Below are 26,345 nucleotides of genomic sequence, written 5' to 3'. Positions count from 1 at the left end.
TTGAGAATTTTAAAAAATGATACTCATTTGACCACAATAATAATGAATAACTATGCAATTGAGTTTATGTGAAGAAAATGTGTAATCGGAATATTTGTTTATAGTAATTTGGCCTCACAGCATTGGTATCAGAAAGTATGCATGATTAATACCAAGGAATTGTGCTAGTTTTAGGTTGATGAACCTGGGGGAATTCAGAAGCAGGAAACAAATGTGTTAATATTAATACCCCTTCTACAATTTATATGCAGCACAAATTAGAACACCTACTTTTGAAAAATAGCATGGAAATTGAAACATAGCTTTGCTTGGGTCATCCCCACTTTCTAAGAATCTTCAATTGATTTCAGAAATGATTATTGGTATATTGCATAGAATCTTCCTTCACCTTAAAAGTTTAATTCAGATGCTCTCAATGCTTAAGGAACCGGTGGCTGTTAAAAAGTGGGGGGATAATTGGTTGCTACCCAATCTTCTCACATCTAGTGGAAGGATATGATTTGGAATGTAGTACACAATTCCTATGCATCCAGCAATGCATTCTACTCTTTGCATGCATGTATCAGGCTTAACTCTCTGTGTCAATCTTATAAGGCAGTCCCTCTTTCTTGCCCCACCCCCCAAATGAGGCAAAGTCTGATTGTGTAACTTGGTAATTTGTTCAAGGTCACAGCGCTAATAGGAGGAGAAATTAAACTCCTCCTACGAAGCTATATGAAGCCGATCTGATTTTAGAAAAATCACTAGAATTTCACTGGCTTATGTGTGAGCCTGACTGTGTATGTATGTGTAGGAGTTACAGATAAACAGAAGACATAGAGAATATGGCACATTCATGCATATCATTTTTATCCTGAATACTATTTTTTTCCCCTCAAGCAACTTCTAATCTCATAGTGTGTCAGGAAGAATTTGAAAATATTATTTCTTTTCCTGAGAAAGGGAGGATTGACAAAAATGGTAGTAGAAGTTAACTTCAGATTATCAAGGTTTCGCTGCTCATAAAGCCTGGCTATGTGAGAAAAATCCAGGTCTAATCCTTTCTAAGAAATTGTCTCAATATATTTAAATCTTACAGGTTTCTGCGTGGCCAGCTTCCACTCACTAGAGTTCTGTGATAAGACTGTGTTTGGCCTTCTCACCATCAGGCACAGTAACAGAAATTCCTCTATGTTTTAGTAAAACCTATTTCTCTCTGTCTCTCTCTCTCTCTGTCTCTCTCTCTTTTTAATCCCAAACTCTAATTTACTTGTTGTTCCCTTAGGTACAAAGTACACAGTTCATAATTCATTTGATATGAAATGTCAGTTTAGATTCTTGCCTGTCTTTGATAAATGAGAAAAAACATGTACATTTCAATTTCCGCGATGCCAGAGCGACCAGGAACAACCCCCTGTGGTGCTTCTCAAAGACGTTTGTGTTAAATTAAACATCAAGCTTCAGAAACGGTGGGAAGGGGTTTCCAGGACAGAGAGTACACATACAGGAGACAGGGAGACAGCGGATGTGTTGCCTACCAGGCGAGTGAGAGCCCCCAAACAGCAGCTGTGATCCCCAATTAGTCCTCACTTATAATTTAACACACCACCACCAGCCTGCTGTTTCCTTACATTTTGCTTTAGAGGTAGTTGTTAGAATCCTGGAGGAGAAGAAAAATTCAGATGCGTGGGGGTTGGTTTAAGTTTCGGCCTAAATTGTGATGGTAGAGGTATAAGTTGCGCTCATTACATGTCATGCTTTCCATTCTTTAAACAAACCGTCGAGCCTCTACTGACGTATCAGCCGACCTCAGTGCAGGCCCATTCCATATCCCTCACCCACCCCGTTGAGGATGGGTATGTGATGATGAAATCCCTTTTGCAGATGAGCAAACGGGGGCTGGAGAGGAGGTGCTTTCCGGGGGTCATGCAATCACAAATGACAATGAACGGCAACGCCTCAGGTGGTGGTCAAGTTGGAATTCAGAAAGTCTGACAGACACTCGGTAGATTTTACACTTCGAATGCATGGGTCTTGTATCGAATGGAGGACAGCTCTCTAGGTCATTGGCGACAAGTTTTGGACACCTGATGGTTCAAGCAAGCAGTACTCTCAAGACTGTATCCTGACACAACTGCAGTGTCGGGCAACATCTTCAGACCCTCTTGACGAGTGAGACAGACTCACCTGTGTCGCCTTTGCTGAGACAGGATGTGAGTGGTCAGTGGATGAGGCTTCAAATAAACGTTGCGCGCAGTGGCTCAGAAACCGGCTTCCGAAGCCAGTCGCCAGGCTGGAATGTGGTTTCTGCCACTGGCTGCTGCATGAACTAACCAGCTAGCGGCACACCGACCTCTTTCCCTCCGCTCCCTCTGTGTAAAGAGCGATAACAACAGCACTTTCCGCACAGAGTCTGTGCCGATTAAATGAGTTAGTGTATTCTCAACAGTCCCTGAGCCTCGGCCGTGCTAACTGTATAATCACTGCCTCAAAGAGGTGACAGGCAGACCTCGTCTGACTGTGTTTCACAGATATTGTGTTTTTTACAAACCGAAGGCAAGACCCTCCACCAGGGAAAAATAGGATGACTCACTTTATTGCGACATCCAGTCTATTGCGATGGTCTGGAGCCCGACCCGAAATAAAACGTGGGGCGCCTGTACTGTTATCAAAGAAAAATTTGCATGATCTTAATTGTTCTCCAGGCAATGGAACACTGTCAGCCCACTCTGTGGAGCTGCATTTGTAAATTCCTAGAGAGAAAAATCTTAAGTGTAAGGTCAAATAGCCAGCAAACCGTGGGATCCAGAATAGAGATACAACTCACTTGAGGAGACACATTTCAAACCCCCTCAGAGCAAGTGCAGCCACAAGACGCTCATTACAGAAACTCCCAGAGGAAGGAGACTCGGGTCTTAGTTACGTGGAGTCCCCCATGACAGATGTTCCAGGAATCGAAGGGCAGGGGAAATTTAGCGACAGCGTCTGCACAGCAGGCTGGCCAGTGTTCCTCGGCGCACAAAACATCCGGCCTGTTGCTTCCTGGTGCCACAGGTAGGACCCACCACCTGCAACTGGTGAGCCAGGGTGTCACCCGCTGTCCATCCAGGGAGACTGTGAGGACCTGCTGGCTTCTCTTACGTTGGCAAGGACTCTGTCCCTGGATCGGGAGCTTCTAGATTCAAAGACAAGTGGCGTGCGGGGTCCAGTCTCACCTGCTTTCCCTCAGTAATCCCTCCTCTCAACTCTAAGTGGGGCACAGAGTCATAGACAGGATCAACAATCATTTTTCTCTGAAGGTATTTAACCCAGTCGGGTGTGGCTCAGTGGTTGAGCGTCACTGGTTTGATTCCTGGTCAGGGCATATGCTTGGGTTGTGGACTCGATCCCCAGTATAGGGCGTGCAGGAGGCAGCTGATCCATGATTCTCTCTCATCATTGGTGTTTCTCTCTCTCTCTCCCTCTCCTTTCCTCTCTGAAATCAATTTAAAAATAAATAAAGATGACCTAGTTGAGTGCTTTGCAAACTTGGGTACACCTAATAAATTACAGGTCACTCGGCCCCGCCCTCTGGTTCAGTAGATTGAGGATGGAACTCCAGAATAATTTTACACGCGTGCGCATGCGCACACACACACACAGTTGAACAATCTACTGTTCTTCATTAAGTTTTCTAGGTCTTTAGAACCTGTAGACTCTGGGTGATCTATACCTCTTTAGAGAGGTATAAGAATTTCCTCCAAGCTCCTAATGAAAAGAGTTTTAAAATAGGGACTTTAAGTACCCAAGATGTATTAAGAATTTATCTCACTTTCATAAAACTTTATACAGACAGGAAAATGCTCACAGAAATTTCTGCAAGTCTGGCATCGAGTCTGTCTAGGATAATAAAGGACAAAGAAAAGAATAAGATTTTATTTTTAAAAAATAAAGCAAAAATTTCTTTAGGGCACCGGAAGAATTCAAATAAAACTTCAAGTTGCTTTCAAACTGCCGAGCCAGTCAGACAGACACGCTTTTTTTTTAAACCTTAAAGTTATAGATAAACCTTTATTCTAAGATAAAAAAAGAGAAAGGGGGACTGTTCTTATTCTCTTTAAAAATAGGATTTTTAAAATATCAATGGAATGTAAAGGAATAATACTCTGCAGCCCTCTCCCCTGATAAAGTTGAAATAATGTGATTTTGAAAAAAAAATATTGGGGAGGTCTCCCTCTCCTGCCCCAGGCTACACTAGAGATGGTGGTTAACTATGTATATGTGTTGGGGGGGGGTAAGGGGTTCTATTTCTATAGAAACCACAGGAGAGGATGCAAATGTGGAAGCGCACAGCCCTTTGCTGGAGGCTTGTTGCATTCCCGGTAAGCACACTTCAAAGTTCCCTCCATCCTCTCAGAAGTCACTTCCTCTCTAAAGTGTTGTTTTTATAAGTGGGAAGTTCATTGTCAAGACAGTGAAGAAATTATAAAATAGAAATTTATCTGTCTTTGGCTCACGTCGTATAATTTTTACACACACACACACACAGCAGGGTAAATGATCAATTCTAAAAAAGTAAAGGCAAGATTTTTCTTAAAAGGCTCTGAGCGCATGTTGAAGACAGTTATACACACTTTGGTTCTATTCTTATGACATACTTGGGGAGAAAAGCACAGGTTACGCTAAATGGCCTGGTGTGTGTTTTCAAAAGTGCATTCGGTTATTAAGGATTGAAAAGGGTTTATTCATGGAATTCATCTACCTTCCTACTTCAAGCAGGTTGATTATTCCAGGGGGAAAATAACACATTTGGGAGACATTCACAGAAGTAAAACATTATGCACAACTGTCCTACAGATGCATAGGAACTGGAATGCAATATAAATTGTGGAGCATTTAATACACTGAAGGCGAAGGCAAACCATCTGTTTATGTGCTGGAACGTTTCAAGGAATCCTATTCCTCACAGTCCTGTGTCTTAATTGTGGTTTTTCATTACAAGGCAGTTAAGCTCACCTTCCCTTCTACGCTCTGAGTACGGGACACCATCTCAGCCTATAGTGTGCCTATTTCAATCTCTAACCTACAGCTTGTTTTTTGTCATTTCCATTACTTTGCATTATTTTCATTTTTAAGATACTCCGCGGCCCCCTGTGCATGGTGGCGCAACTTATATCTTACAAATAAATCAAAGTGGCTTCCCAGCAGCTGACAAGCGGAAAACACGGTGGCGGGATCTATACTTCTCTGGTTTCTAGAACTCTTAATTTCATAAAAAAGTAGCATCTTGACATTTTAAAAGGCATAGAAATAATGCATAGCTCTCAGTGACTGAGGAAAGTATGCGATAAAATGGAGTTTGCATTTGTAATTCTCATGTTGTTGTGTTTTGTTTTTTTTTGTCTTTAGGTCTGTCCCTGCTTTTTGAACTTCTGATTGCTCCCAACTCTCTTCAGGATCCTGCTGTAAAATGGTGCTGTTCTCCCTATGGCTGGTCCATGAGCTACCACAGTTCCCTTCTCTTAAGTCTGAGAATGGGCTTATGCTCCGTACATGGGCCCGACTGAGTAGATCATTGGTCACTAGGGACTGAACTTGATCTCAAGTTCCTTTCCCCTCCCAGAGGTCACAGAGGCGAGATTAAATTTCTATCCTTCTCATCATCTGGTTGATTCCACTGAGACCAGGACCCCTGGTTAACCTAAAAGCCAGGCTAGCTCTCATCACTTAGAAAATCCAAGGAGCTCTGTGTCAGAAACGGGGATGAGGATCACAGATGGATTTATTATTATAAATCACAATGTCACAAGAGGCCAAAAAAGAGTCTCAGAACAAAATAGAACAAAGAAAATAGTAAGCTCCAAATGTTGATCAAGACAGCTCAGCACATCACATGCACTCTACTACTTAATCCTGGATCACTAGGAATTTCATCAAACTGATTTTATGGAGGAACAAACTGAGGTTCACATATTTTTGTGCATTTGCCATAATCACTCAGCCAGTGAGGGAAAGCAGTGGGACCAAACTAGGTTTGTAGAACCCCCAAGTCTACGCATTTACAATGTGCCTAAGTATTAATTCCAAATGGATTTCACTCTTCTTAAATTCTTGTGGAATCACCAGACTGCTTTCCATAGTGGTTATACCAGTCCACCATATAACCCAGCAACCCTTCTCCAGGGTATAGACCCAGAAAACTCGAAATCATGTATTTGCAAAGATATATGCACCCCTATGTTCGCTGCAGCATTATTCTCGATGGCCAAGACATGGAAACAACCAAAGTGCCCCTCGATAGAGGACTGGGTAAAGAGGATGTGGTGCATATACAGAATGGAATACTACTCAGCCATGAGAAAGGATGAAATAGCACCATTGGCAACAACATGGATGGGCCTCAAGAACATTATGCGAAGTGAAATAAGTCAGACAGAACAAGTTAAGAAACATATGATTTCACTCGTATGTGGGATATAAAACTGAAACTCATGAACACAAGCAGCAGAGTGGTGCTTGCCAGGGGGAAGGGGGTGAAGGGGGGAAGGGGGCCCTAATATAAAGCGTCAGGAGAAGTTCTGACTTTGGCTGGTGGGCACATGGTGTAACATACAGATCTTGTAACATAGAAACCCACACCTGAAACATATATGTTCATGTTGACCAATGTCACCCAAATAAATTTAACAAATAAAATAAAAACAACAACAAATGAACTTTACTACTGTTCATGGGTATTTTAGCTGGCAAGGGAGGTCAAGGAGAGACGAACTAAAGCAAATTCCAAGACAAACCACTCACAACCTTTTGCCTGCCCCCGTTTTGTAGCTTCTAATAACACGTGCTTGTAAAAGAAACATTCCTGAAGCTTAGTATTTTCATGAAGTTTATAGATTTTAATAATTCTCCTCCGTTTGAAGCTGTAAGTGCAAAATTATTTCCTGTCACAGAAAACTGGATGAAGTTCACCAACTAAGGTGGCTCTGAGTTGCTGTCCGTTACTACAGAGCAGGTGGGAAAAAGACACAGAGGATCCGAGTATTCCTCTTGGAAAAACAGAAAACTTTCATAAAAAATCTGTTTCCCGCTCATCAGTATGGAATTTGTCACTAATCATTTTAAACTATGCCCTTTTATGCTTCTTCTGTCTCTCTTAGCTCTCTGAGTAGTTCTTTGATGTAACAAAGACAGTTTCAGACAACATTTCAGTTCATCGGGAAAAAAAAAGGTTTAAGTCTGGAGGCAACACGCAGTGTATTTAAAATTTATACACTCGATAATGCCTTTGCTCTGAACTTGAAGATCCTGCAAAACTTGGAAGCCTCCTTGCCTTCCTCCCCTAAGCTTATTTGCTCTACCTTTGCTTATTATCATGCAACGGGGGCTTTAACTGGTGGCTCCATCGTTTAACTACATGCAGAGTCATGGCTGATGCTTTCTGATCAATCCCCAATCCATACAGGTTTGACTGATAAAAGAGCCAATTAGATTTAAGCAAATTAAGGGACATCACCAATGTCAACCACTTATTAAACCGAATGCTGAATTCCATGCATGCAAAACACTAATGCACCGAGAGCCCCCATTAAGAGTTGAAATCCTAACCCCATTAGTAACTTCGGACCTTGAGGGGGTAAAGGTCACAGGAAAGTTTCATATTTATGGATTAACATTTGGATTCCGTTTTTATTTTTTTAAAATTCTTTTCCTAGAACTCTTGAACCCGCGCCATAATGCTATTCAAGAGCTCAGTTTCAGTATATTCTTCATTTTTAAGAGGATCTTAGTGCTAACTAGGAACATTATATTATTACAAACAACCTAAAAATATAGCTATTGTAGAAATACCAAAACCTGAATACACAGACATGGGGAAAGAAAACATCTCCTCCAGCGTCCCAAAACATATTTCAAATGAATTTTTAAAAATAAACAATGTGTGCTATTTGTGATGTGTCACTATATGTGTGCTGAGCTACTGGTTTCATGATTTCACTTGCCTTCATTCCCATCTTCAAAATAACCCATGATTATCAGACTGTTTAATCATGTGTGTGTGTGTGTGTCTCTCTCTCTCTCTCTATCTCGGAAGGGGGGGGGGTCCAAAGTAAAACAGGAAGATCTGATAGAGTCAAGTAGGCTGTGACATTAGATACTGTTGAACTTTAGTTTGTTTGTTTTTTAAGCCTGGCTTTATTGAGGTATCACTGGTATATGAGAAATAGTACACTAATTATATTTCTTCTCATTAGAAAAATACAGAAAGCTATTATCAAGTATGTTTCATAACCAACAACTGGCTGATGATAAAAAGCATAAAATGTTTCCTACCATGTCCCTTTCTCTCTCCTTTTCTAAATTTCTATACAAACCAAGGTCTGTTCATCCTGTTTCATCCTATGCTAGTGTTAAGAGAAGTAACCACTATAGGGAAGGCTTCCTAGCGTAAGGAGCTGATGCAATTTGAGAGTATTCTTACCTTCCATAAGCCTGCCCTCCTGACAGCCTGGTCCCCTAGCATCTGATGGCTAAGCCTTCCTACACTGGACGACAGTGTGCTGAGCTGGCCATGTTTTCCACAGCTTGATAAATATAAGGTCGCTCAGGGAGACCATGAGGCCTGGGCAGGCCTGACCAATGACACTCTTCCATCTAAATCTGGTAATTAAGCTCTCGCAACTGATTTATTTATTCATTCTCTCACCAACTGTTCGTCATACACCTACCATGTGTCAGGGTTGGTCTAGGTGCTGAAGATAAACATGCAGATAAGATCCTGTTGTGTAGGATCTTGTGACCTGTGACTGGCCAGACAGGTACCTCAATAACATGTGATTCGACCGCGGGACACAGACTGGCCCCATCCCTGCCTCGCTTAGTGAAAGATGACTTTCTGATGGACCAATTTCTAAGTTGACACCTAACCAAGTGAGTAGGATCTGGCCAGACCCAGGGAGTAAAGGAGGTTTTCCAGGCTATGTTTGATAGCAACCCTTTGATAAAGAAAAAAAATCAGCATTTTTGTTTTACCCAAACCTTCTATTATGTTTTAAACTACATGGAGAATACAGCATGGCTAAGAGTATAATCATTACAAATCATGCATAATCCAACATAGCAAGACGGTAGGAATTCAACATCACCATAAAAGAGATCTAATACTGAAACCAAGTAAATGGCAATAATGATAACAACCCGAATGTAATGAAAAGTAAATAGCATATAGAGCCTTCTCTGCCCATAAGTTGGTTCGCTTCTGTACATTTCGGTTCATTTATTATTCATTTCGGTTTGAAACACAGTTCACTGGACAAAGCCATGGAAGATTTCTTTAATAACTCTCAGTACTAATTTAATTCTACTTAAACACACATATTCTCGTGAATGCCACATGCTTTTCAGCATGATTTTATGTGTAAATCAGGATAATATGTTTTCAGGTCATTAAGTAAAAGGAAGCATGAACTAAAACCTATTTAATCAATGAGGTATCACCTTTAAACTGCCACAAGGTCATAAAAAAGATAATTTCAAAGCTATAAGTTCCCTAATTGTAATCAACAACAATCTAATAATGGGGAAAGAAAAGTACAGGCCTAATGGCTGCCATAAACTTGAGGGAATCCCTGTCTGTCTTTGAAGATATTTCGCATCCTCTTCTGCTGAAGGGCCATCTCTCAAATTCTGGATTTCTGAGACAAAGTGAATGACCGCATCGTGTCCAGGGAGTGTGGACCTATAGTACACGGACCTACAGTGATAATGATGGAGGCAGGCATTCACCGAACAGGGGCGAAGCCAAGCCGGGAAGTTCAGTTCTATTCCACCATAAACAATATTTTAGTTTCGTCCTGACCACAGAATATTAGCCCTTTTACTTAACCCAGACAGATATATTCACACCACGTGCATTGAGTCAGCAATAGAAGCTTGCTATGTCTAACTGAATTCTGTGTGTATTTATGAGCATGTGTGTACGTATGTGTGTGTGCGTGTGCATGCATGCGTGTGTGTTTGTGTATGTATACAGGATATCCCAAGAAAATGTACACACACTTTTAACCCATTATTAATTCCAATGAATTAAATATGAAATGAAAGAAACAACAATTGAGCTATCTTTTAAAGTTGCAATGCATTTTTTGGGATACCCTATACATACACATATACATGCACATAAATATTACAGGATAGATCAACCAAAGGACTTATATGCAAGCATATAGGCCTAACCAATGGACACAGACAACAGGGGGGTGAGGGCATGAGTGGGAGGAATGGGGGGTAATGTGGGGATAAGGACACATATGTAATAACTTAATCAATAAAGAAATCAACAAAACATTACAGGATATTAGACCACACATTCTCAAACACATAAACAATTGATCAAATTAGCCCTATTTTGTGAATGCAATGTAAACTGATGTAAATTACAAACTAAGTCTGTGTAAATGCCCTAAAATGAAGATATGACATTAAATATTCCATATATCCTGTTAAGAGGATATTACTATGTAACTTAAAAATCTCTCTTAAAGCACTAACTACGCTTTAATTCCTCACTGTGAATAGAAGACATCACACACTGAGGTATAGAGTCATCACAGTTTTCTATCCTTCCCAGCACGTTGGGTTAGAGTTCAAAGAGGAAGCTATAAATACCCCAGGTTTCTTTCTTTGGTCTCACTTCTTCAAGAAGCACCAATCGAACTCCAATTCCCATTTTTATTATGGGTTCAAAACATGAGGCTGCCTGAGTCGATCAGCCCCCAAAGTCTCTTTCAAGCATTCTTTTCGTAAACAACGTGGCTTCTGCCATTTAGAGTTCCCAGGACTGCAGGAAACCTTCATTCATCTATTCCATCATGTCATAAATGGATAGCAGTGCGCTGTTCTCATGACGCATGATGCATTATTTCCTACAGGGCTTCCACAGGAATGGTAGGAATCCCTTATTTTCCTCTGGTGAGGAGGCCTTCCTGGCTTTCATACTCATTGTGAGGGATGGTCCCAGCCCTACAGATTCCCATTAACAAGACAGTGACATTGCCCCTCAGTCCAGAACACAGTGGTTCCCGGAGCTGGGCTATGAGACAGACAGGGGTGTCTTGAGGCCCTTGTCCTTTGGTGTTTTCTGAAACATACATTCCTGAACACACAGCTCAGAACCGTGCTCTTTCTATTCTGAGACACACTTTCTATTCAAAGGCTATACCTGTCAATTGTAAGAACGATTTTTCTTCCGGGTATAGAGCCCCCAAAATAATTAAAATAGCCCGGCCAGCTGATATCAACCTATGAACCAGAAGGTCACGGTTCAATTCCAGGTCAAGGCACATGCCCTCGTGGGCTCAATGCCCAGTGGCAGCAGGAGGGTTGTGTGCAGGAGGCAGCCAATCAATGATTCTCTCTTATCATTGATGTTTCTCTCTCTCTCTCCCTCTCCCTTACTCTCTGAAATAAATAAAAAAATCAATAAAAAAATATATTTAAAAACAGGGTAGAATCAACTGCACATCAAAACAATTATTCTGAATAAGTTAGGTCCTTTTTAAAAAAAACAGATGGTGTCACATTTCACACATGAAAGTGACAATATTGAACTCTCATCATTAAGACATGACATTTAAAGGAGTTTTCCCAGTGGTGTGAGTAGAGTTTCCTATCCTAGTACCTACACACTGGCCTGTTTTTGCTAAATAGAAAAGCTTTAGATATACATCTAAATTAGTTCTTCAAAAAACCAGGGACAAGAACTACTTGTGTTAGAAAATTAAAGCTCCAATGAAAAATATAAATTTTGAATAGAAATAAAGTCTCAAACCAAAAAAAATTTCCCAATCTTTTAAACATGTATAGAGCAAGAGATATATGTGTGGGGGTGTGTGTGAACCTACACATACACACACACACACACGGTGTGAGATGAAAGCAGTCTCAACAAAACAATAAAATAATATCAATATTAGGGTCTCGATAAAACAAAACCACCACCAATAAACCAATCAGTAATACCAGTAAGCCCCTAGTTCTAAAAGAAAACAAAATCTCACAGTAGACAAGGTGATCAGTGGAGACTTACACACGTCCAGACAGTCAAGGTTGTTCATGGACTTACCCCCCGGGGGCATCACAATCGCTGTAGGCTCACTTGTCAGGCTGCCCCTGGTGTTTGAAGCATTCACTTCCACCGTATAATTAGTAAAAGGAACCAGCCCGTCGACGGGCACCCACAGGTTGGTCTCTTCACCACGGTGCACGAGGCGTGTGCCATTCAGAAGAGTGTAGTTATTAGCTGCTGAATAAAAAGGAAACGTATTAAAATGAGTATGTATCTAAGGATTCTCTCCTGCTATTATTTAAGTATTTTCTGGGGTTCCTAAATATCCAATACTAAACGGAACTATACTGTCACCACCGTAAGAGGCATCCCATGTGCCTTTATTCATTTTCCTGTTATGAAAAAAAAATGTTACCTGAGATAACATTATGTTTTCTAATTCACTCATCACAGGGATTAAAGTAACTGGACTGACACTCTAAGATAGTGGAAAGCCACGTCACAATTATCATGCATAACAGTAAATATCCTGCGCTGACATCTAAACTGATCAATTGATGAATCATTTACAACTTGTTTCAGGGTTTCTCAAATAGTTGAATTTTCTGTGATGCACAGACTGGGAGGAAATCACTCGTTTTCTCCCAAATAGAAGAGTTCTGGATATGAGTAGCGCAGTCAAATGTATGTAAGAAATGGTATTTATCAACAGCGGGGGCCACTTCTGCTCATTTTGCTTGACAGGCTGGTCAACGGCTTTCCATCCAATGCCTGTTTAAATCACAACCGGTCAGAACATCCTGAGAAGCAGCTGGGGAAGGGAAGTCATCTGTGTCCACTTTGATCTGGGGATCCATTTCTCAGCTCCCTGAGAACGCGGGGCTGCCTGGCTGCATCGAATGCGTCCTGATGCGTCCTCCCCGGGTCCCACCACCACCCTTCCTTCCGAGCCCTCGGCAGACCCATCCTCAAATCTCAGCATGTCTGAGACGTAGGGCTGTCCTGCTGTCTGACACAGTGTTTCATCTTCTCGCCTATGCAGCTGGGTGATGCTCAAGGTTAAGAGGAGTGAGAACTCAGACCTAAAACTGCACTGGAACATTTATTTCACTTTCAACGCTGCGTGCTTTCCTGAGAAGTTCACTAGAGGCCAATTTTTCTAGAGATTGCTTAATTTCAGTAAAATTTAGTTATAATCACTCTTAAACACACAACACACACAACAAAGAACCATTAAGAACAGTAATATTTACTACGAAGAACCTTCTTCCTTTGCCAAATTGCTTATTATATTTACCTTCAATATTCCCCAAAGAGAATATACGGTACCGATGGGCTAAAACATGGAAATAATTCCTATTCGTTTTTAGTGGAACAGGATGAAAACATATTCACAGCTTGGCAATGCTTTTAATTTCCCAATATGGAAATAGACAATTCCCAGCTACATATGCACAACATACATTAGCAGGAAGTCCTGAAACCTGCCAGGCAGCCTTTGATAACATCAGGACGCTCTAAATAGACACTTCCAAATCATGCTATATTATTAGTCCCCATAGGTTTCTCACAACTAGTCCACTTGCTTTGGCCAAAGATGACTGAGCTCCGATTGCATGCAGGGAGGAGACTCTGCTAGGTGATTATAATACCAGAGGCCCGGTGCACAAAACTCGTGCACTGGGGGAGGGGAGGGTGTCCCTCAGCCTGGCCTGCACCCTACTGCCGGCAGTGGGACATCCCTCTCGCAATCTGGGATGCTGCATGCACCAGTGACCATACTTTTCATACAGGTGAAAGACATCTTGCTGCTATAAGGGCAGCTACATTATTTTGTCCTGATTATAAAAAGTAGTTCATAACATGATCCTTCTGAGGCAGTAGTACCATTTTCCCCATCTTATGGGTGAAAAAACTGAAGCAGAGAGAAGTTAAATAATTGGATTTGTCACACAGTTATAAGTGTTAGAATCAGGGCTGACCACAAAATGTGCATGTTATCGCTGCATCATCCTGTTTTTTTAGTGTTAGAGTAGCCTTGCCAGGTTTTATTTTTTTAAATCTAAGAGACTGTTCCCAATATATAGGGTAAGGTCCCTAGGACTGGCCAGTGATCAGGGCCGATCTGTGGGGTGACTGGTGGGTGGGGCGATTGGCGGCCCCAGCTGGCCAGCCCCACCCACTTGCCAGTCATCCCCGCCCCCCAATTGCCCCGCCGCTGCTGCCAGTCGCCTCCCTCTAGGGTGGGGGGCAGACGCTCAATGCAGTAAACTGCCCCCTGGTGGTCAGTGCACATCATAGCGACCGACTGTTCTGCTATTTGCATATTAGAGTTTTATTATATAGGCCTAGAGGCCTGGTGCACGAATTCATGCATTGGTGGGGTTCAGCTGGCCTGCCCCCTGGGCGAGGGGCCAGGGCGAGGGGCCGTGTTCTTTCCAGTCGTTCAGCCATTTGGTCAATTTGCATATTACCCTTTTATTATATAGGATGCTCAAAATGCATCAGACAGTTCCGGCATTCCAGAGACCTGGTTAAGATTAAATGTGCATCACTTCTAAGCTTTGTCTAAGAAAATGACTTAGACAATGAGCCACATCCAAAGGCCGCCTTAAGTTCCCATAATGTCTAGTTCTGTGGGAGCCTTTTCTGTTACAGCCCAAACTACTGCTGTTGTCACATGCCCGGTTATAAAATATCAAAAAGGCCAGCTTATCCCATAAGACCCAGGCAGAAGCCCGATTGCCTCTGAAGGGTAGAACTGTGTACATCTTTCAAAGGATTGAAAATTTCAAACCAATAATGAAAATTCTGAAATTAAGCCAAGATAATACAATTTTACAAATTTTGAGCTAGGTGCAAATGTAAAATTAATGAATAAATACATTAAATAAATATATTTCACCCCCCCCTTGCATTTTGTTGAGTTTTGAAGCGAATTTCTAGCTGTAAAACAAACACTATTACTAGCTTTGGAAATGGCAGAGCAAGGGAAAATATATTAAGTACCACTTTATTCTAAGTTTCCCAGATAACATTAATACGTGGTAATTATACAATTAGTTGTAACATTAAGTTCTAGTTATAGAACAATGATTACTCAGTAATTATAAGAAGTATGTAATTACTCAATAATTATGAGAAGTATGCAATTACATAAACCATTTTGTTCAGCTCAAAAAAGAACTTGTACATATCCGGGAGCCACACAGCTGAGCGAGTGCCACATGCAGCTCAATTCACAGACCTGGAGCCACTGACCGGATTTCAACTGTCCAGGAAGCTCACATTGCCAGATTCAAAACCGAAACCGAGTATTATGCCAAGTGAAACAGGCCAGACAGAGAAAGACAAGCATCACATGATCTCACTCATATGTGGGATCTAATGAACAAAGTAAACTAACCAACCAGAGACATGAAGCATGCAACAGACTGAAGTATTTCAGAGGGAAGGGTGCATGGGGCGCGGGGAGAGATCAACCAAAGAACTTGTATGCATAGATGCACTGTCCACGGACACAGACAATAGGGCAGTGAAGGAGCGGGGGAGCGAGTGGCGTGGAGGGGGCCAACGGGGGGGAAGGGGGGAGGGACATTTGTAATGCTTTCAACAATAAAGATAAATTAACACTATTGAGATGTTTTAAAGTAAACTTATGAATCCCCGTTATAGAACCTAGAGACTAAAACAAACAAATCAGGATCCACAATTTTGGCTTTTCTTTCGCTTCATTCTCCCTGCCCTCTTTCTTCCTTTGAACTTGACCATTGTGGGCCCCTAGGTATTGGGGAAAATTCTTACAACTGAAGTCCTCTAATTCCTGCTCTATAGAGGGTGTGCTTTGTTACTTTTCACTGCAACTACTGTGTCTTCAGTGGGCTGGAAAATGCAGTCCCTTTGGTTCAGCCTCAAGAATCAGGCTGGAAAGGCTGAAGCGATAAGCATTCCCTATCGCAGGTGAGCCTTCCTGTCTGGTGGGCCTCAGCGTGGACCCTATTTGTGAGTATAAGTGGATGGTGCAGGCCTGTTTAAGCTTGTGTGTTCTTGGTCCACAGCTCTCCATCACCCTGCCCCCAGGAGCTGGGCATCTTCGATGGAGTTCCTCTCTTCCAACCCTTTTAAAAAATATATTTTTTATTGATTTCAGAGAGGAAGAGAGAGGGAGAGAGAGATAGAAACATTGGTGACAGCGGATCATTGATTGTCTGCCTCCTGCCCGCCCCCTACTGGGGATTGAGCCTGCAACCTGGACATATGCCTTACTGGGAATTAAACTGTGACCTCCCGTTCATGGGTTGATGCTCAACCATTGAGCCATGCCACACCAGGCAAGCTCATTTAAAATTTTTAAATAAACTAGAAAGTGTTTCAGGGTATTCCACATTCTAAAGAATTTTCTAAAAGGTTAATTCATGCATTCCTACTTTTCTATTTTATAGTGAATAAACAAGTGTTTAATGAAGAAACAACCAAAATAAACCTTCTGTCCTGTGGATTTCACTCACAAGAACCCTTTTCCCTTTAGCTTCAAACAGGAAGCCATACTAAAATGTTAACATCAATGCCCACTTTGAAGACTGAAAACCTTACTGTTAGCATTCTCAATGATTGAACATTAGGACAGATACTATTATTTTTCAGGCAAAAATCAGCATAAGTAGATATTTTCCCATGTATGAGTCAGGGATGCGTAAATGATGTGTATCCCGGGAATATCATCTTGTTGGGCTCTCTAGACTGAAATACATAAATGGGTTTGCTTTCCCATTCTTGTTCTAATCATTGTCACAAGAATTTTAATGCACCATATATTCCGTAATTTTTTTCCCTCCGTGCTGCACTGCTCTGACCTTTTCAATATTCTGTAATTTGACTGGCTGGCCATTTCCGTTCTCTCCCTTTTTACAGCCTTATTAACTCGTGGGAAAGAGGTGTCATGAACAACCAATCAGAATAGGTAATACTGCAAAGGTCAGCGCAGTCTTGTACAGTATCATCAGCCACGGAAGGCTGTACGCCAGGCATTAACATCCTGATATCTTATTCATGTGACAAAGATTGTAACAAGAACAGAAAATGGCACAACACGAATCCGTTCTCCTGACAAAGACAGTAATGAGAAATGACAGCGAACAAACCAAACTGATTCTTGTTACCGTGTGAAGATTTTCCATGTCAGACCTGGTCCTGCTTTAAGTTAGCCTTTTTCTGAATCCAATTACACCTGCAGGTAGAAAAGGCATTGACTAATTCCCCCACTTCTTGCCATACAAAGAAAAAGCTGGGTTTTCCCTGCGCTGAGGTCTCAATTTTCACGGTGTTCAGCTCTACCTCCCTATCCCAAAGTCCTGCCAATACGGAAATCAAAAGACATCAAATGGCAACAGAGGCCTTTCATGTTGAGCTAAGAATTCTAGATCCTCTTAGATAGCACATTAATATTTAAGTTACTTTTATTTATTCTTTCTAAGGATATCATTTCAAATTACATTACCCAACAGGCAAGCGTGTCCTCCAAACTCCATTATTCTCACAGATCTCACTTTGGGAGAGATGTGGAAGGTGTTGGGTGTTTGTTTAAGTTAATACACAGTAAAAGGGACCTATTGCTGGCCTTCAATTTTTGCCAACGTAGAAAATATTTACAGACAGATACCTGCGTAGCTGTCATCCCCACAGCGCCTTCTGAAAGAGAAAGAAGTAACCTGTGATCCACTTAGGGCAATGGAAGGACAGTGCTCTATTAAGGCATCGTATTTCTCACCATTATGGCAATTACTCTAATGTGGTTGTTAATTAGTTGTCATCTAGTAAAAGCTGCAGTTTTTTGATTCCTCTTTAAAGTGGTCATTCTGCTGGAATGACAACTGCAGTTCAGGGGATACTAGTAAATACATGGAATGTTTCATCGCCTCAACAAGAGAGGCTTCAGAAACGCTGCTCCTCTATGCAGGAGCAGGGTCAGCTATAAGCTCTGGGGATCTTACGTATGGCTTTGTTCTGACTTTGTTTGTAGTGTGTGAGCCACAACATCCCGCGCGTGGCACAATTACCCTTTTTAAAAAAATTTTAAGGATCGTTTTTACAAGTCCTTTAGAGCGCGTTTCTTTTCACCAACTTTGTTCCATGCACCACGGTCAGTTTGATTTTCCTAAATAAACCTCATTTTATTAACATCAGAAAAATAATTACATGTACGCAGTATACAAAGAGTTCAGAGATTTATTATGCAGGGGTAAATTAGGGGAGTATCGTCCATTTTCATCAAGTACGCTATATGATGACAAGTCAGATTTGCTTTGACTTTTACTTATGTTTCCCCCCATTTAGACAAAGTGTTGTTTTTCCAAATGAACAAACTGCTGCCCTTACCTCAATCAGTTAAGAGCTATTTGGGTAAATATGCCCCCAGAGTACGTGGTCTCTAGCTTCCAAACTGCACATTGGACATGAACATGACTAACAGAAGATGTTGTTTCCTGTGAGGTGTGGCTAAGTCTTACTGAACCTACTGAATGTGCTGAGCCCTTGGTATTGCTTTGATCAAACGCATAACTCAACAATCACAACAGACCTCAGAGCAGAGTCGCCTGTTATTTTGAAATGTGCATCATTTTCACTTGACTTTCTAAAAACAGGTCCTCCATTAAAGGAGAACAGCCATGTGGGGACCCAGTATTTGGGTGACAATGACCCTATGTTTTGCTGGTGACCCTACCAGTGTTCTTATACTAGTTATCTAGTCCTGTGTAATGGTACTAACACCAACTTAGCAGCTCAAAACAACATGCATTTCTTATCTCATAGTTCCTGGGAGACAGGAATCTGAGCCTGGCTGAATTGCTCAGGGTCCCCAAGGGCGGAAACCAAGTGTGGCCTTGGACTGGGGTCAACTGGGGAGGGGTCCCCGGCAGCTCACATAGTCCTTGGCAGCATTCAGTCCCAAGAAACCACTCATAAATGGAGAAACGGCTGAAATAATCTTCACTGTTTGTTAACATGGGTTATTTACAGGTAGTGGGGTTTTAGTAAATATTATTTTTCTATAGGACGTGAATTTTTAAATTAGCATGCACAATTTTTTAAAAATCAAAAGAATCTTGAGAAGGTTGAGCTATCCAAAGAAAATACGCACATTGTATTGAAATTTATGAATAATTATAGTAAAAAACCAGGAATCCACTAAATACAGCCGACAGGCCCAATCTGGCCAGGTGCCTGTCCTTGTAAATAAAGTTTTATTAGAACAGACACTTACACTTTCAGGTTTTGTCATGCTACCTGGCACAACTGAGAAGTTATGGCAGAGGCCATATTGGCTGCCAAGTCTAAAATGCTTACGCTGTGGCTTTACAGAAAAAGTTTGCCAGCCTTTGAATTAAACGATTACACTGACTGCCTCTTAAAAATGTTCCACCTTCCTCAATAAAGACAGCCATTTCCAATTTCTGGATTGATTTTCTTGAGTAAACTCTTTTTAAAGAGTGGAATAGGATATATGGAAAGAACACTTTATTGATATGACCCTACCCTACCTCGCTGCCCTGTATGGTCATGAATGCTTGGAATGTCTCTCATTATTCATCGGTTATAAATGCAAATTACTGAAAAGGAAAGAAACGGGAAGAAAACAGGCTATAGGTAGTCCCTTATTCCACAAGCCCAGGATGTCTGCAAATGGAAGTCCGTGCAGTTAGCTGCTGTCCTCTAGGCTTAGTAAAATAAACAAACAAACCAAGAAATGAAGGACTCTTTGGGCAAAAGAAGGATGTTTCAACTGTTTCAACTGCTTCTGAAAGACTTTTTTAGACTTCCAGAGGTAACCTGCCAAAAACACAACCCACGCCCTTACTCCAGATCTTGGTGAAAATAAGCCAATGGCGAAAACATTGGCAGACAGAAGCAAACACCTCAGAATCTACTGCCTCAGAATCTATTTGAAGAAAATAACCAGATAGGTGTACCAAATCCTGTCTATTCTGAACACAAGCAACATGAATTACAAGCAAAGTTTAATTGTGCTTATGGAAAAATTCGGCTTGAGAACCGAGAACAGGTGGCTAAAGTCAGAGGCAAGAGAATGATAAAGCGGTACCAGGAGTCCCCAAATAAGCATTTGGTATATAAAGGATCATAAGCTACACATTTGTGTATAAAGCGAAGAGGGCTTGATATATAAATGTTGCCCTCTTGAGCAACAACTTCATCAATTTTGTGGTCTAATTTAAACTTGAACTGTTTTCTCCTCAGATGGTACCTTTGCAGGCTGCATAATTTATATATATAAAAGCCTAAGTGATCATTACAACTGGTCGACCGAACGATTGGTTGACCGGTCACTATGATGTGCACTTACCACCAGGGGGCAGATACTCAATGCAGGAGCTGCCCCCTGGTGGTCAGTGTGCTCCCACAGCCAACCTCCCCAGGCCAGCCAACCTCCTATGGTCCCTCCTCCCAGCCAGCCAGCCCTGATCGGGACTGGGTAAGATGGTCCCCATCGGCCCCCATCTCTGGCGAGGCTGAGGGACCCCACCATGCATGAATTCGTGCACTGGGCCTCTAGTTATAGAAATAAAAGAGCCAGCTCAAATCCCTTCAAAGGCTTTTCATCCACCTTAACTGTTTTCATATAGTTAACCTAGACCAGTTAGTGTGGTTCACTATGAAATAAACGTGTGAAAACAGAAACATCTCCGCCATCAGAAATAGTCAACCACTTACGTAATGCATCTTAAGTTTCCAGTTTATAGCCTTATAAATTTTTTAAAAGTGTAAGTTATTTAAACTTACTTCATCTTAAAAAAATACTGAGAAATATGAATTGTTTAATTAACAATGTTATGGTTACATATTTTCATCTTTATCTTTTCATTCTTGCTCATTCTTTGGGCTTCCATTGTCAGGATGCCAATGAAGATTATCTGCTTTTCTAAACATATTCATAACTCACAGAGGACAATAAGAATACTCAATTCTTCGGGGCAATGATCAGAAAGAAAACTGGCCAAGAAGCAGACCTGGGGAATCTCCAATCCATAATCAAATATCTAGATTGATTGTGTCACTTACACTTGTATTGATTTCCATTGGAGTGGCTCACTCAAGGGAATAATAAAAATGTGGAATAAAACTGATTTATGAGAACAAAATAAATCCTTCTGTGAGCACTAATGAATTGGTGCTATTTAACCCTTTCAATCACAGAGGGGAAAAACTATTTATTTTTTTAAGAATGCTGAGATGGCCAAAAGAAGTCCTATCAGAAATGCCGATAGCGCCAGGTGCCATTATACCATGTCATGATGCTGGGAAAGAAACATGGCTCTGAATTTGATGGAAGGCACCGTTTGACATGTGACATACGTCCAGCCTTCCTGGGCCAACTCCCATGTGTCATCAGGCATGATGGACCTGTAGGTCCAGAGTGGTATGGAATCGCTCAATAAATGTTTATTGTGCTTATTTACATGATTTATAGGACAGCTGAAAAGCAAGAACTAAATATGGTGGCACATTAACTCCACTTAATTTTTTCCCCTTGATATAGGTGCTTTTTATTCTACTCAAAACTTAGTGTATAAGAGTTAAATCCAGGGTTCTCTCGAGGACAGGGGCATCCAGGGAGATAGCTTTCAGCATCATTTGTAAGGTACATACACATATTTGCCATAAAGAAAATGAAAGGACCTAGAAAAAGATGAGATGATTTGTACATAAATCCAAAGCAACTGATCAACTCTATCAATTGAGCCAACCAGCCAATTTAATGAGGCAAAAAATTAGTTACTTCGGGTTCCTTAAAACTGGTAGGAAAAGCATTCCCAGAAGTTTGGCACTGATTCACTTCTGACTTTCCCACTGGTGCTGGCATCTTATCCACACGTTCGTTCTAGCTTGTGCTGTCCAGTACCATCTCCACTGTCCACTTGTGGCTTTTGAGCACTTGAAAGGGGGCTAGTGTAACTAAGGCACCAACTTCTAATTTTATTTAATTTTACTTAAAATCTGATCACTGATTTTAGTTACTGGAAAACTTTTAAATACGTTGTATGTGAATCTACTGTTTTAATTGAAAACTTTATGAAGTCTAAACATGGATTAAGCCTTTCTGATAAAAATCGTCACTGAATAGAAGTGTTCTGTAAGTGTAAAATGTACACATAGACTCATGAAGAAAAAAGTGTTGGCATCTAGTGTTAATTTAGGATTATGCTTACATGATGAAATGATAGTATTTTGGGTATGCTAGTTTACATAAGCTATAATCCCAAATTAATTTCAACTGTTCCTTTTTACTTTTTAATGTGCATATCAGGGCATTTAAATTTCTGTATGCTAAAGGGAATATTAGAAGTTACAGTTAAATGCAGGTTCATTTTCATTTTAAATTGGTTAAAGAAAACCATACTGTTTCAAGATGTGGCTACATACATTCATACAGAATGAAGGGGATGGTATTTGTAGAAGCACCGATGCTGTTGCATGCACTGCATTTGAGTCACAGTCCTGAGAAAACTTATGGCAGAACCACGTGGGAGGGACTGGCATAAGGAAGAATAAGCTGATTTGTTATCAGCCCGGTCAATTCAGCTTAGACTGGCACGGTGTTTAATGAATGTACAGGAAGGTAACTTTATTTATCCTCCCTGGCATAAAAAGGCTTTTAAAAATATTAATGCATTTTACTATTTACAATGAAACATAATTTAATTCAGTTTGAGGGCACCGTAATTACTACAGCATAATCATTTTTCTAATGTAAGTTTTCCACGTAGGCACACAGAGTAAGGCATTAACAGGAAACTGTACAGATCAAAAAGAGAATAAGAGACTCTCTTATTATAAAGAAATAAATGATTAGGAGAAAGTGAAAGTGAACCACTTTCAATGAAGGGATTTAAGGAAAAGCAAGATGATAAATAGTAATTACAAGGGGTTGGGCTTCTAAAGAAGTTGAGGGGCAAGATTTTTTAACACCGCATGTAAATGAAGTCAAGTCTTTGGCTCCCAATTTTCCCTAGAGGTTCGAGTTTTAAGGTCTGCTGTTTCCTAAAACCTTCTTAAAAGTTTTGCTGCAAGATGACGCAAGTTACCAACTGCCTCCTCTTTTTGTTTTCTTTTGGCATCCTTCATTCCTTCTTTGTCTGATAATAAAAGAAATGCTTGTTTGCGGTAGATTTTTAAGACTGTATCAAAGAGGGTAAAGAAAACATCTACAATTATCTAAATCTCAAGATAATCATTATCTTATTAATATTTTGATGTATTTTAGCATGTATCCTTTCATATTTTCACAGTGTTTGTTTTTTAACTGAGTAAAGTAACCCCATGATCATAAGAACTTCATAAGAAGTTAGGAGATATCAGTCATCAGCAGGCTGTTCTTGGTATAATACAGCATGGTAATGTTAGAGTCATCCAACAGTACTTCCCAAGGAGCCAAAACAGAGTTTGTGACCCTCATCACTCTATCCGGTGACAAAGGCCCATGTTCTGAGAGCCCCCACAGGAGAAGCTGAGAATCCCAGGAGGGATTCCCTCGCTGTAGGTCTGTCTCAGAGGATGGGCCCAGAGATAATTTTTTTTCTATTTCTCTACAGAGTCCACCCTTCCATTTTCATCTAATATTAACTCATAGCTGACACCTACCTACTGAGAGCCTCCTTTCTCAAAATCCAGGCATTTGGGGCTGATGGTTATACTTTCAATCTAGAAACATCAAAAAAATGACTCTATTTACTCAGAGAACACTGAACCCTTGTCATGACAGAACATACAAAAACCAATGCTTGGCGGGTATGTACTAGGACATGGTATGCAACTACCGGTATAAAATATGATATATCTGCTCCATGGACTGGCATCCACATGGGACCTTCATCATGCATGTCACTAGAAAACCCCAATCAGCCATGGTGTGGGTTTGAAAATGATGTGAGCATATTTAAATACTTTAAATACATCCCATTTTGAAACAGGAATTTGATTGAAAAAATAAAAGCTTTGCAAAGTCTTCCAAAGCCAAAGGTAAGACGATATTCAACAGTCTCCTTTCATGGGAAAGCAGAACGGAGAGATTCCTACACAAAGATGCTCCTGCAGCATCTGAAATATGACCTTCAGCCTCAAGAACTCAGAAACTCAGCGCTCTCAAGGCTCCGTGGGTTCCATGCTCTGACTTTGGTGTGTGGCCTAGGCCAGGGCCGGGATTTGCATTTCATCATCACCTCGCCCCTTCCACGCACACAACAGCTCAGAGTTTGGGCTTGCTCATTATGTCAAGAAAAGAGCCAATTAGAAATGAGACACAAATTCAATAGCTGCTGTGTGAGTGTGGAGAACAGATGAGCTCTTAAGTAAGTTTGATAAATTAATGCCTAACTCCATTCTTGTGGAAGAATATGTCCTAATTACACATTTCTATAGCTTTATTGGCCATGGCATGATATACAATCAGAAGTGCCAATATTCTCAGTGGGTAAATAGTCTGCAGCCAAATGTTTGCAGTGCCATATACGTTACTACTGCCCATTTGAATTTTCACTCATAGAGCAATGGTTTCCAACTCGGTGTAAAATGATTTTTTTAAATTTCCTGAGTGTTTATATGTATGTGCATTTATACCTCTAGAAACTTCATACAGAAGTAAATTAAAATGTAATTTCTTTTTAGCAGAATAGAAATTTGCTATTTCCCAAAGAAATAGGAAAAAAGTAATTTTCCTATTTCCCCCCTATTCCTAATGCTTCTTCTCATATGAATACTTGTTCTGAACATAACTTCCCCACCAGTCTCCATTCCTAGTATCTCTTGTGTTAATTTTAAAACATCTGAAATGGTCAGGGAGAGAGGCCCAGGGCTACTGTCTAAAACCAAAAGACCTTTCTAACACGACACTCATTAAGTGTCTTCTGTTTCTCTAACAGACCCTACATGGCCAATAGCTGTATAATGTGGGGAACTGCAGACACTGCCTTTACCATGGCCGTGCTTGAGGCGCATTTGTGCATGAAATACTATTATCTGCTTCTTTAGACTTTCACCAAGCGTCAATGTTCATATATAGGGTTTTGGTGGAATAAAACGGGATAGGGCTGTACTTTCTCTCACCTTTCCTTCTAAAAGTTTGGGAACCTGGAATAAGTGGTCCTCAAAAGAAGAGGACCAATGACAAGCCTGGGTTCTCTGCTTCTGAGGTTGCCAGGCAGACATTCTCCTCCTTCAAAAGGAAGAATGATGAATTAAACGATTCGCAGAAGACTCCAGCACAACCGCTCAAGAAAAAAAAGAGGACGTATTGCCTACTAAGAACAGAACCAGTGTATAGAATCTAAAGAATTTAGTCTAATAGTATGGAGGCTGCCATTCTATAGGACCTCAGAATGTTTCCTTTTTCTCTTAATATTATTATTTTCTATTTCCCCTCTTGATAATTAGGTGATTTTACAGGTGTAGCTGAAATTATTTTTGAAACTTTATAAAATGATAAAACCATAAATTCCCATATTATTTTCACCTACCCATTAAAACATTTATAATGTTAAAACAGTTTCACATAAGCCGTATCTGTACTACTATACTGTCAGTTATTTTAGTGTTTATTCCTAAATGTACACATTTCAGTTATTTTAAAAAAAGAACACTCAATATGTTTCATAGGAAACATTTATTTATCTGTCACCTCGAATTGAAATTGTTAGCTAATTCACAGAGGTGAAGAGAAAACACACTGAGGATGTTGCACACGGGTCCCCGGGAGCTGACTGCTCACCTGTGCAAGGTGAATGACTCACCCTCGAGAGCCATTGAGCAAAGCACTTCTTACAGGTCAGTAAATGGCCCTTGCAGGCCCCACAAAAAACTAATTTGCATCACATGCTCCTCAAAATGAAAAGGATGCTCCAAATCAGGTGGAATCCCACCGAACCAAGTGCTGATCCTGACTTCTACGGCAGATATTAAGCAAAGGCGGAAACTGTAATCCAGGAGGCCCTGGCGTGTGTTGGGCGATCGGTTACTTTTTACCATTCACGTTTGTTTGTGCTGTCATTCTCCAACGATGTTTTCATATTCAAGTTATTCTAATTCATCACCGAGGCCCAGGGTTTCCCAAATCTTCCCCTGATTGGCTCTGTTCACTTCTCTCACCAACATACCTGGTTTTCTCTTGCCCCACGCCCCTGAGAATGACAGGACTAGGTTTACTGTGTCATCTTCTCTATTTGTTTGAAAATTATATGGGACAGAGATCCTTGAGGTACCAACTTTGGTGTCATTTTATACACCCCAGATTTGGTTTATTAAAAACTAGCTGACA

General features: G+C 40.8%; 1 protein-coding gene across 1 annotated transcript in view; it reads right to left on the bottom strand.

Annotated features, from left to right (window-relative positions):
• USH2A (usherin) overlaps positions 1-26,345 on the bottom strand; it is a 295,540-nt gene that overhangs the window by 44,970 nt on the left and 224,225 nt on the right. Inside the window, exon 37 of the mRNA XM_006094330.1 lies at positions 12,080-12,259. Coding sequence (XP_006094392.1) covers positions 12,080-12,259 — 180 coding nt within the window. The remainder of the gene's footprint in view (positions 1-12,079; positions 12,260-26,345) is intronic.

This window comes from Myotis lucifugus, unplaced genomic scaffold (assembly GCF_000147115.1).
Source record: "Myotis lucifugus unplaced genomic scaffold, Myoluc2.0 scaffold_133, whole genome shotgun sequence".
NCBI classification, from domain to species: domain Eukaryota; kingdom Metazoa; phylum Chordata; class Mammalia; order Chiroptera; family Vespertilionidae; genus Myotis; species Myotis lucifugus.
Note: the sequence above shows the minus strand (reverse complement) of the source record. Positions and strands in the feature narration are given on the sequence as shown.